The 12409-nt window shown below is 45.4% G+C and overlaps 1 protein-coding gene across 1 annotated transcript; it reads right to left on the bottom strand.

Annotated features, from left to right (window-relative positions):
* Nucleotides 1-754: 754 nt before the first annotated feature.
* On the bottom strand, nt 755-12333 carry hgfac (HGF activator). The gene is made up of 14 exons (XM_076050542.1): nt 12089-12333; nt 11922-11991; nt 11314-11413; nt 10340-10413; nt 10105-10248; nt 9479-9610; nt 8390-8500; nt 7662-7836; nt 6557-6654; nt 5498-5759; nt 3261-3400; nt 2794-2934; nt 1949-2091; nt 755-1314 (listed from the first exon to the last, which is right to left on the bottom strand). Exons 1-14 carry the CDS (start codon nt 12146-12148, stop codon nt 1147-1149), a joined length of 1818 nt encoding a protein of 605 aa, XP_075906657.1. The 5' UTR covers nt 12149-12333; the 3' UTR covers nt 755-1146.
* Between the last annotated feature and the right edge of the window lie 76 nt (nt 12334-12409).

Raw genomic sequence — 12409 nt, 5'->3', positions numbered from 1 at the left:
TTTGGTGAGCCACCTCATAGGAGGAAAAAATATATCATGGGATATGTAGAAAACATGTGGCTTTAATGTCAATTGAAAATGAACCAAAGCAAAGTTGAAACAAAAAGTTTGTTTTTGAAGCCTCATGGTATTTAGCTCTTTATTGAAATTACTATAAAAACACTGAAAACATGGATGAAATACAGCTATTCTATGACTAACTGACTATTAATATAATTTCCTCAAGACTGGTTTAAGGGTCAGATTAAAAGCTTAACGGGCCACATATGGCACCCCGGGCCGTAGTTTTCCAATGTCTGATGACAGTTGCTGTACATATTTGTTGGTTGAACACTTATGAAACCTCCCTGGACCGACATTGTCTCATTAATTTCCTGTTGGACTCATTAATGACCCCTTCCAAAAAAAAACAAGAGTAGTATTCATTGTGCTTTTTCTTTTCTTATGAACAATGACAACAAATGTGATTGACAGTTGCAGCCTCAGGAGGTGGCACCCAGTGTGGTCTCGTGTTGTTATTGTTGTCCATCTGCTTGAAGGCTGGACTTGTGTTGTTCAGAGATGGTGGGCTGCAGACCTCAGTGGCAGCAGGTCGTCAACCTGCTCGTCAACTGGTGCATCTGAACTAGCCAGGAAGTTCACAGTTGGAGCAGCTAGAGTGATGAGTGAGTGTGGAGATGAACATTGACAGGCGACTGAAGGGGACACGTGTGAGACATCAACACTATGAAATCAACTGACAGGTGAGGAAAAGTGACATTCTGGAGGATCACTGAGTTGTAAATAAACTGAGAAACATACATGGGTCCATTTAAACATTCTGCCATGTTGTCAGTCAAGACATAAATAGACATTTAATGAAAGATGAAAAGGACACATACTCTACATTGACGCCGCCCCATCGCCATGGGTAACTGATAAAACTAATATTATTACATATCGAATATCCTGAAAGGTGGATCTGAACCTTTATAGCATTTACACCATTTGAAAAAAAGACACTCAAAGTTTCAGTAAAAGTGTATTCAGTCAATAAAAAAGGTTCACAGTAAAAAATACAATTCCAATTTTTCAGAGGCATTTCATATATTATTAACACTCCAAATACTATATACCGCCATGTCCTACACAGTGAGTGGTCTTCACTCATGAAGCTGTGCGGTGGATGACTGAGTGGATCCAGTCCAGGTAGTTCAACACTCTGGTGTACACTCCAGGTTTCCCTGAGCGGCCGCACCCTTCGCCCCAGCTGATCACCCCGTACAGGAAGCTGACATCACCGCGGGAGCACGCTAGAGGGCCGCCAGAGTCACCCTGGAGCACACACACACAATGAAGATGTGGTCCACGCACACGTCAACCAGCTGAGTCACAGGCTCAGAACTAAGCAACTCCGCATGAGGTAAATAAACATGATTGTGATTTGATTTAATCAGAGGGAGGCTGAGTTGGTTCCAGTGTGAATCTTCTAGAAGCTTCTAGAGGCTCCATATCATCCTGGCCAGGTTAATGAGGGGAAGCCCTGCTGCACTCTGGATGTGTATCTACAGTATGACACTGAGTCTTCTGGGCGTTGAGCAGAAGAGCCTCGTCGTTCTCAGACCTCTGGGGTCATTTTCTACCAGAAGGCCTCATGGTGTGTATTATTTTCATGGCTCATAAAATAAAACAGCTGTGTATCATCTTAAACTGGTTTTGTACTATTATACTCTCAGGAAATGAAAAGTCCAACTGGGAACAATGCTATTATCATTACACCATTATTTCTTAGAAAAAGAAGAAGTTAAAACAAAAAAAAGACATGTAAGTTCTAGTTACACATCTCTCTTCAGCCTCACTTCTATAGTTTTACTCCTCCTGACTTCACTTGAAAAGAACAGGAACATTTTATCCTCATGAGGTGATCATTCCTTAGAGTTGTATTTATTAACTGCGTCTTGTTTCCTACCTGGCAGGCGTCCACGCAGCCGTTGAGGCCGGCGCAGAGCATATCAGCAGTGACGTGGTTGCCGTAAACCTCTGGCTTCCTGCAGGAGTCCTGGGAGATGAGTCTGACTCCTCCCTCCTGCAGGGTGGAGTAACCCTCGGCCTCTGTCAGAGAGCACAGCAGGTCAGCATGTCAGCACAGTCTCACACCACAGACATGGTATCATTGAACAGCATCAGACAGTTTGTACCACCATCGTCATTTTACTGATAGTTTCAGATTTAAAAGATGTCGGTTTACAGTCCAAACATCAGCTCTGAGACCAGGTGGTGGTCCAACTGTGGGGCCACAATGATTAGTAAAATGTGGCAGAGGGGCCAGAGCAGGGGCAGCAAAAATGTATTATGGGATATGTAGAAAACATGTAGCTTTAATGTCAATTGAAAAAGAACCAAAGTAAAGTTACAGCAAAATATCTCCTTGACGTCGTCAAGCTTTTTTTCTAGTACTGACAGTTACTGCTATTTAAAAGTCATTTAGAGTGATGTTATTCTTCAGGATCTCATCATCATCATCATCATCATGGTCACTGTGGCAGAGAACGCCAGAATGCAGTGAAATTGGGCTTAAGGGCCGGATTAACAAATTTAATGAGCCACATATGGCCCCCGGGCCGTAGTTTGCCCGTGCCTGTCTGAGAGGCTCTGACGTGGCCCTGACAGAATGAAGAGTAACAGAGGAAGAGCCTGAATGTGGTTTCAATCATTCTTCCACATCAGCAGAATCTGACACTCTTCAGTCTCCTCATCTCAAGTCAAGCGGCAGCAAACCTGAAGGAAACAAAGTGCAGCTGGAGGAGAACTCACTCTCGTGCATGTGTCCCCAGCCACTGATGATGCAGCAGTAGTTGTCGGGGAAGCTCATGTTGCTGTGTGGCAGACAGATGGGTTGGATAAAGGGGCTTCTCCTGGCGCAGCGGCCATCCTGCTTCTGCAGCCGCACCAGAACTGGAGCACACACACACTGTGGTGAGCAAGCATCACAGGGGGGGTCCACACACACACACACACACACACACACACACAGATAGACACACACACGCAAGTGGCACACTCTGGGATTGTGTGTGTGTGTGTGTGTGTGTGTGTGTGTGTGTGTGTGTGTGTGTGTGTTGGGTTGTTTATGCAGGCAATGCTGCAGCTGCTCAGTGACTCAGTCACATCTGTGCACACAGAGTGACACCTCTAGTGGGTGTGTGGGTGAACAGGAGGTCCTCTTAGTTTATGTTGTATGTGTGTGTTTGCGTGTTTGCGTGTGTGTGTGGAGGAGTTACCGATGTCATGCAGCGTGGGATTAAAGACGGAGAACTTGTCGGGGAAGATGTACTGGTCCACGCCGAAGGTCTTGGTGTTGGGGCCACTGACGTTGAAGTGCTGCTGACCGAGAACCACACGGAGCTGAGACTTGAGAGGGCTGAGAGAGAAGAACACACTGCTGAGACTTCACGACCAGGAGAGTCACAATCTGAACCACGTCTCGCTGGATGGACCACTGTGATAGAGAGAGGAAACTCTCACAGATCCACCTTTAAAACCTGAGACCACAGATTACAAAGCAACACCCTTCCCGGATGACATCGGCTTCCTCAATGAGCTCAATAACTTCTTCAGAAGATTTGAAGCTCTCAACAACAACCCTGCGAGGAAAGCTATCCCCCACCCTGATGAACAGGCACTCAGACTGTGTAAAGTGCAGACTCAGAAAGCACCGCTGTGCTGAGAGCCCTGAAGAAGGTCAACACATGGAAAGCCACAGGCCCTGACAACATTCCAGGACGGCTGATCAAGGAATGTGCAGACCAGCTGGCACCCATGCCAGTATTTTCAATACTTCACCAGGCTATCATCCCCCTGTGTTTCAAGTCAGCTAAAATAATTCTAGTACCAAAGAAACCAAAGAAATCAACCATCACATGCCTTAATGACTTTTGCCCTGTTGCACTCACACATCCACCATCACCACCAGCTTTGAGAGAGTGGCAAAGGACAACATTATCTCCATACTCCCCCCATCATTCGACCCGTTCCAGTTTGCATACCAGCCCAAACGCTGCACTGAGGATGCAATCTCCACTACTCTCCACATGAGCATCTGGAGGAGAAGAAAACCCATTTACGGATGTTGTTCGTGGACTTCAGCTCAGCATTCAATATGATCATCCCCCAGGACCTGGTATGCAAGCTGGGATCCTTGGGCCTCAAGACAACCCTGTGTAATTGGTTGCTAGACTTCCTCACCGACAGAACCCAGTCTGTCCGAGGGGGTATAAACAACTGTGGTATCATCTCCCTGATCACCTGCACGCTCCAGGGCTGCGTTCTGAGCCCCCTGCTGTTCACCCTAATGACCCATGACTGCCAATCCAAGGTTCAACACCAACCACATCCTGAAGTATGCAGACGACACAACAGTTGTGGGCCTTATTCAGAGTAACTATGAACTAGCTTACAGGGAGGAAGTGAAACATATTGTGCACTGGTGTAGGGTGAACAATCTGGTCCTGGACGTCGACCAGATGAAGGAGATCATCGTGGACTTCAGGAGATTCAGGCCAAGCCACACACCCCTCCTCATCAACGCCACAGCCGTGGAAATTGTGAGTAGCACCAAATTCTTGGGGGTGCACATCACCGACAACCTTAGCTGGTCAATCCACACCTCCTCCCTGGTGAAGAACGTAAAGCAGCACCTGCACTTCCTGCAGAGGATGAGGCTGAGCTGAGCCTCCCTCCCGCCTCCCATCCTATTGACCTTCTACAGAAGGACCATCGAAAGCTTGCTGACCAGCTGCATCTGGAAGTTTCTGCAGAGTGGTGAAGACAGCGGAGAAGATCATTAGGAACCCACTCTCCCCCCAGTCGCTGCTTTTCCTCGGCATCTGGCAGAAATTCCTGTAGCATCCGCTGCAGAACAGCCAGATACACAAAGAGTTATTTCTTCCTAGCCATCAGACTGCTAAATGCCAAATAATCCCCCGCCATCTCCCACCCTGCTTATACTGTTTACTCTATAAGTAAGATACATACATTAAGTGTAATATTTTTCTGACCCATGTAAATAATGACAACTATATTTTTGTCCAATCTATTCCATTTTATTCTACCACCATTCTACCTCCAAATATTTTATTCATGATAAATCTTTTTTCGTCCACAGCACCGTGGTCAGTGTTGCTGCTGTGTTGATGCTGGAGGTGTGTGAACTTTGACAATGACAATGACCACACACTCACATCAAAAGGAAACTGAACTCCCGTCTGTTAGCGTGAGACACCTTTAGCTTTTCCTTGAACTGGATGCTTTTCTAAAGATAGTCTGTTGTAAAGCTGTGACCCTGGGCCCTGTCAGGGGCCTCCAGCCATGTGGCCTTTGTTCAGCAACAACCTCCAGGAATCAGCTGGAGATCTGAATCCTCAATCATACGTCTTTGGAAAAAATGCTTTAAACATTAACATGAGCCGTGCTACTGTTTCCAGATGTCAAAGTGTTTTCTGAGACGTCCTTGACGTACTTGCGGAAGAAGCAGTGAGCGGCAGACAACACCCAGCAGGACGAGATCAGAGTGCCGGCGCAGAAATCTGATTGGCCGATGTAGATGGCGGCCATCCAGGGGTGTGAGCCAGGCAGAGTCGAGCTGCCCCCCAGGATCCGACCCTGGGCCACCGACACTCTCTTCTTGTGTTTTTTCCCACAAACTGGCTTCTTCTTGCGCCGTCTGGAGGGTCGAGGGTCTTTAGGGACAGCATTGAGTGGGATGATCCTTCTGGAAAAAGCTGAAAGGAGCAAAGCAAACACTCAGAAGTGGTTCATCCTAATATTGACATGAACAGAAGCTGAAACTGGACAACTACAAAGTAGCTGCGGAGCAAAATATCATTCTCTTTCCAATCTACCATATATAGAAAAAGATGTACAGACATTTGGTTGGTTTCAGTGTGTACCAGTGTGTATGAACACACACTCATACTGGGCTGTCTTGGGTCAGAGCGGGAAGTGTTTCAGAGCAGCCTGGTGTTAAGAATCCAAAGTGAAGTTGGCAGATTTGGTGCGTAGCTGACAGGCTGAGCAGCAGCAAAACACTTTGTGTGACGTGTTGATTCAGGATGAGTCAGGCCTTCTGTTTTTCTGATCTCTACCAGCCCACGTGTTGCATTATTTAGTTTTAGTCATCCAACTCAGTTGAATGCAACACACCACAGTGAGGTGACTCATACAACACCAGCTTACTATCATGCTTTTTTTTTTTTAACACAAACTACTCAAGTTTGGTCATTAAAGTGCAGCATCTGGTGGGTGTTTAATGCCATTCATTAATTTTAAATGGGGTAGTTTGATTATCATTGAAGACTTCTGGCAGGACTGAGCAGGTGAAGACCAACAATCAATATAAGCAGATGTGAGATTGCAAATTAAGAGGAAAAGCAAACTATAATCTGTAAACTGTGGCGTCTTCATTCAGTAGCACAGGATAGTTTAGGATGCATAATGCTCAAGTGGTTAAGATTCTTTTAAAAAAAAACGTAAGTCCATATCTTTCTGTCAACTTCATCGCTTTGCAAAACAAACTCACTCAAAGGCATTTGACAGGAGGGGATGTTGCAGTACTCCCAGGAGATGGCGCTGTCACTCAGTGTGTAGCACCAGGGGCTATTGTCACCATCAGGGTTTCTGCACACGGACAAACACACTTTTGATGATTTGTTTATACACACACACACACACACACACACACACACACACACACACACACACACACACACACACACACACACATTTTTGCTGATGCTGAAGTCCCTTTGATGTCAATGTTGTAAAATGTTCTACAACGCTATCCACGTGCACTTGTTTTGTTCCTTCATCTAAATCAACATTTTTATTGTTCTTTTCTTTGAAGTTTGTTTGAAGTTTGGGACTCTTTGCTGCTCATATCGTTATCAGCAGGGAAGCCAGGTGGCTGCTGTGTAATCTCAACAACAGAGGAAAGTAGTTGAAAAATGGCAGGAGAGAACATGTGGCTAAAATAAATGCAAGCTGCTTTCCACCCTGATCACATTGAGTGGATCCACCAGCAGCCTTTGCATTAGCTTCATGTTGTGTCTCTGAACACACTGCAGTAGTGACCAGCACTGGCAAGAGAGGGAATCTGACTGGTGGACAGCTTTACTATACCATGGAAAAAAGTAGTAAAATGCTACTTTGATGAGGTTCAGGTGGACTGTATAAGGAAATATGGCCATGAAGCAACAACACAAGTCAACAAGTCCTCTCTCTCCATTATGTTTGAAAGCACATAACAAAACACATCCTGTAGAAAGATTGGTGAAAGTAGGTGATAATAATAAATAATATAGAAAATTGAAAATCTGTTTCTAATTAATTAACTCTGTTTTTAAGGGGGAAAACTGTGGATAGATTGAAGATAATGGGGATGTAAATACCTTAGAAACATATTCTGGCACAGCATCACACAATACCTGTTTCTAGTTGCAGGTGAATGTGTAAGTCTTCCACAGTTTATGTGATTTTAATGAGTAATATTCACTTTTTGGCCTCATTTACTTGCTCCTTATCTGTTTTTTTGTTTTTTTCAATGCATGTGGCAGCAAATTACAATATGTTGCAAAAGAGCTGCTGGCGGCAGCTAACATAAATTATTAGGATGAATCACAACACACCTGCAGAAGGCGTGTTTGCCCAGGCCCCTGAGCTGCGAGGCATTCACTGTGCCCACGTGGAACTCATCATACAGCAGGTCAGAGTTCCAGGGCAGGCAGGTGGCACCTGAGGTGGTGGTGTCCACCACCCCTCGGTAAGTGAGACCCCTGCTGGTGAAACACTCTGTCTCAGGCTCTGCAAGGACACAAGCAAGAGAGCAGCATCAGGATTCTGATATGATGTCAAGTGCAGTGGAGCAGCTTTGGGATGTGACGACACAACTGCTCCCTCCGTCACACTGGATCAGCCAGGACAAGTCTGCAAACACAACTCCCTGCTGACACAGTGAGTAACCATCACATCAGAGGAGCAAAGCCTGCTCATGTCTTCACCTGCCAGCAGGCCTCACTATTATCTCACACACACGCACACACACACAAACACACACATGCATGAACACGCAAATAAAAACACAGAGGGAAGAGATCTGCTGACTTTTGCTACAGTTGTGGCTGTTCTATTTTTCACGGTTCATATGTGACAAATGAGTCAATCACAGCAGGTAGAATCAGGCAGGCAGGCAGGCAGTTTATCTATCTATCTATCTATCTATCTATCTATCTATCTATCTATCTATCCATCTATCTATCTATCCATCTATCTATCTATCTATCTATCTATCTCACTCACCCAGGCTGCAGAGCCAGCCACAGATAAAAACACACAGCTAGCTGTGTGTGCAACTTACCCAGGGTGCAGTGCGGCCCGCTGTAGCCTCCTCTGCAGTTACACACCTCCTCCCCGGTGTCTCTGATAAGTCGACACGAGCCGTCGTTCTGACACGGATTGGAGCTGCACACTGGACACAAACATTGGATTCACCACTGTCATGTCTTACTACTGCTTTCTTTCACAACATCCCCTTCATGACAGTTACTGTTAGTTGATGTGGAAACAGCCACCAGTCACCACCTGACAGGAGGTGACTGACTCAAAGCTTGAAGCAGTTTTTTTGTTTGTATTTTTTTGGTCCTTGGAACTTTTTAGTGTTTTTTTCAACTCTTCGTCTCTTAATTTTAACAATAACAACAGCAGCTTTTCTCTTGTTTTGATGACTTGCTAGAAGGTCATGTGCCACTCACCACCAGCACAACATTTAGCTGAAAAGTTGTGTAAAAAGATTTTTACACAAGTCACACTTACATAACATACTGTATTTATTCAGATTAAATTTGTTCTAAAAGAACACTTCATGTCAGATTTTAAAGAGTGAGGTGAAATATATATCAGGCATGGATAACGCAGAGTGCAAACAGTCACAGTGGGATTTCAAAGCAGCTTTGGTGTGCATGCAACATGACTCTTTCTGTGACTGCTGTAAAATAAGCCCTCACCATCATGAAAAAAAAAACAACCAAAAAGTCTTTCTGCTTCACTGAGCATGAAGCCACGTGACGGCGTCTCTCCTCTCTGGGTGGAAGTGTGTTGAAATGCAGGTGAACTCCCCTCCCCACTGAGGTGAGAATACCTTTCACTGCTTGGGGTGTGTCCTGAAATACTGTTTCTGAGTCAGAGTGAGTGACTCACTTCATCTGCCCATTCTTCTGCTGGAACTGTGGAGGCCAGATCAAGGAGACACCCCACCAGTATTTCTGGGAGGAGAACTGCTGCCGCTTGCAGGACTGACAAACATGCCATGCAGGAAGAAACCAGCCGTGGGCCATGTTCATATACTGTATTTACCGACAGTATACTGCTGTATGTATCTATTAATATGAATTATTTCTATTGGTAAATGTGTGAAACCTTTGTGAAGTGAGAAGCAACTGATTCTTACCTGTGTACCGGACTCTTCTACACTGAACCTCCCCCGCCTGGCAGGAGCACTGCTCCACACTCCGCAGGTGGATCCGACCCCAAGACTCACCGTTGTCATAGTAGCGCAGGTGTAAGCTTTCATAGCACCTCTCTGAACAGACACACACACACACACACAAAGGGCGATGGGCTGAAATGTGAGAGGAGACTAAAGAACCGCTTTTTGTTCAAGTGGATTTTTGAGATGGTCAAAAACCTTTGAGGTGATCAAAAGCAAATGACAAGAAAAACGAGGAAGTGGTCTGAATCGAACCCGTGTCCACGACATGTTTTGAAAAATACACTACAAATAGGCAAACATTTGCAGACATGATGGGCTAACTGGAGGTCAACTCATCAACTCTTCCTCTCCAAACTCACCTCAGTGTAAAGAATAAATGGAACAGAGGGAAACTCAACATGACTTCATACTTATCACTATTGAAAAGCATCTTCCACTGCTGTGAGACTAGTAACTATTGAAATATGAGGCAGATTTGTTCACAGATGTCAGACCAAACTGACTGACTGAAAATAATAACAATCTTGCAGATTTTATATCAGGACATCATGTAGTGAGGTGGAGTGAGGAGTGACTGCACCCACTGTGCTGACAGAGGCTCCCAGTGAAGCTCTGAGGACAGGAGCACTGTGTGGAGGAGCTGTGAGGGACCTGGACGCAGACTCCTCTGTTCTGACACGGGTTGGGCTGACACACATCACTGACTCTGCGCGACGTGTGGACGGAAACTGACGACAAAGACAAAGTCCGTTTAGACCGTAAAAAGAGAGAGAAGAGAGGAAACATTTCAATAAAGCAGGCGTTTGATAATAAACTCACCATCTGGCTGAGTGTTTTTAGGTTGGCAGAAGCCAAGCTGTCGGTCACGATCAAAGTTATGAGTGAGTGAGCACCTAGAGAGGAACAAAGAGACTCATTCTAATAAGGAAAACAACTGCAACTCATGCAGGACAGGTTTCCTTCTCTTGAATGCACTGGATTATTGTTGGGACGTAGCCATGGCCGTTTTCACACTGATTTAAAGAGGAAAAACATCTTTATCTTAAATCTTTGAGTGCAAACACATCAATCCCAGCAACACGCTGCTATTCTGCCTTCACTCTGCACAAAGTGATGCCTCTTCTGTTCCCTCTGAGCTCATAATCCCAAGTAAACACTGGCTCACACTGCAGTCACGTCGCGTCCTTGAACCAGACACATTGCGCCATAATGCTCATAATGGTCATAATGGTCATAATGGTCTAAATGTTTTTTTTTTGTTTTTTTTTTAAGGCTCCGTCCCGAAGCCTTCAACAAGCCTCTTGCTCAATGACACGTACAAGTGGAGAAGTGTTTTGCTCTGACACAACCCGCTGCCATTTAAGAAAACAAAGCAGGATGACTTCACTCTTACAGATGTTTGTTCAGTCTCAAAATAAACTAAGTGCAGTTTATTGCAGCCACGTGAATATAAATCATCCAGTGGCTACTGCTGAATCAGCAGTCAAATTGTCAAGTCGGCTGTTTCCTGGTGCGATTGCGTTCATCTCTAGAGTCCCTGTCAATGACGAGGCATCGTGACCAGTCTCATCACAAACTCCAAACCATTAACACAATGTTCAGTGGAAAATCATCAGTGCTGTTGGTAACACCTGCCCACTTTGTTGGATGGCAACACATAGACAGAATGTTTGAGGCTAAAAACCCACGTCAAGGTGTGGAGGGTTGTTGTCAGCAGGTGTGTGGGAGCCTAACAACGTTACTACACACAATAGCTGTTGTTGAGTTGGTGCACCCAGGAGTGAAGGACTCACCATGGTCTGCCCAGCAGGAAGGTGATGCACTGGTGGTGAAGTCTCCCTCTCAGACGAAATGGAAATTTACATTCTTTACCACTTGTGGTCAGAACTGGCACTGAAGCAGAAACACTGTGGTTGGTTAACACAGACAAGAAACTAGACAAGGAGCAATAGAACAATACCAGACTGCAAGTTACGAAATGATGAATAAATAAATATATAAACAAACAAACAAACTAATAAATAAATAAATAAATAATTGCCTCCAACAGAAACAAGTACAGTCTGTCAGAGAACAGAGTGTTCAGATAATCGAAAGGTGCCTCCCATGGTTCAACAATATACTGTCAGCTATAAATCAGCATCTTAAACAAAACAAATATGAGGAATTCTGCACTCACACATCTGTAAACAGCCCGTGGTGCTGCGGTTTCATGTTTAAAGGTATGACAACTTTAGTGACACATTCAGGCCTCAACCAAAATCCCCCAGATCAGTGCATTTAGCGCGTGTTTCACCAAAACCTTAAAAAAATAAATAATAAACCCGGGCCAATCATTGAAGCACCCCCGCCCTCCACATTCTTCCAGTGGAAGTGAACAGGCAGTACAGACAGAACCAACCTTCCCCAATCCTCTCCTCCCGGGTCGCCTCCTCGGAGCTCAGCGACTCATCGGCGGGGACCAACATCCGCTGAAACCAAACCACACACTCACTGTCTCTGCGCTTTTACGCACAGAAGGAAGGAGGTGAGTGATGAGCGACGCGGCGGGTGAGGAGCGTCACTTACCGGCTGCGCACTGAGAACACATGGCAGAAGGAAGAGGAGGAGAAGAAGAAGAAGTGCCATGGAGCAAGTTAATCGAATCCTCTCCGACAGGACGAGCTGCTACTGCATCGCTGGGAGGAGGGGGAGGAACAAGAGGAGGAGGAGGGGAAGGAGGAGAGAGAAGAAGGAGAATGAGAAGAAGAAGAAGAAGAAGAAGAGGAGGAGGAGGGGGGTCTGTCACGTGTTCTCCGTGCGCTCCTCGGAGACGTGGGAACTCGTGCATGTTTCATCCTGTCCTTCACCATTTGGAACTGCACTGAGTCAACCCGTGACGTCACGAGG

Source organism: Nelusetta ayraudi, unplaced genomic scaffold, assembly GCF_046127955.1.
Source record: "Nelusetta ayraudi isolate G7.1 ecotype Tasmania unplaced genomic scaffold, CSIRO-AGI_Nayr_v1 ptg000128l, whole genome shotgun sequence".
NCBI lineage: Eukaryota > Metazoa > Chordata > Actinopteri > Tetraodontiformes > Monacanthidae > Nelusetta > Nelusetta ayraudi.
Note: the sequence above shows the minus strand (reverse complement) of the source record. Positions and strands in the feature narration are given on the sequence as shown.

Coding starts and splice junctions, on each gene's coding strand:
- hgfac (XM_076050542.1), bottom strand. CDS start 12,148: ATGGCACTTCTTCTTCTTCTCCTCCTCTTCCTTCTGCCATGTGTTCTC. Junction 6,655..7,661: donor GGCAAACACGCCTTCTGCAG/GTGTGTTGTGAT, acceptor GTCCGTGTGCAG/AAACCCTGATGGTGACAATA. Junction 3,401..5,497: donor GCTCACTGCTTCTTCCGCAA/GTACGTCAAGGA, acceptor CTTCTCTCTCAG/CCCTCTCAAGTCTCAGCTCC.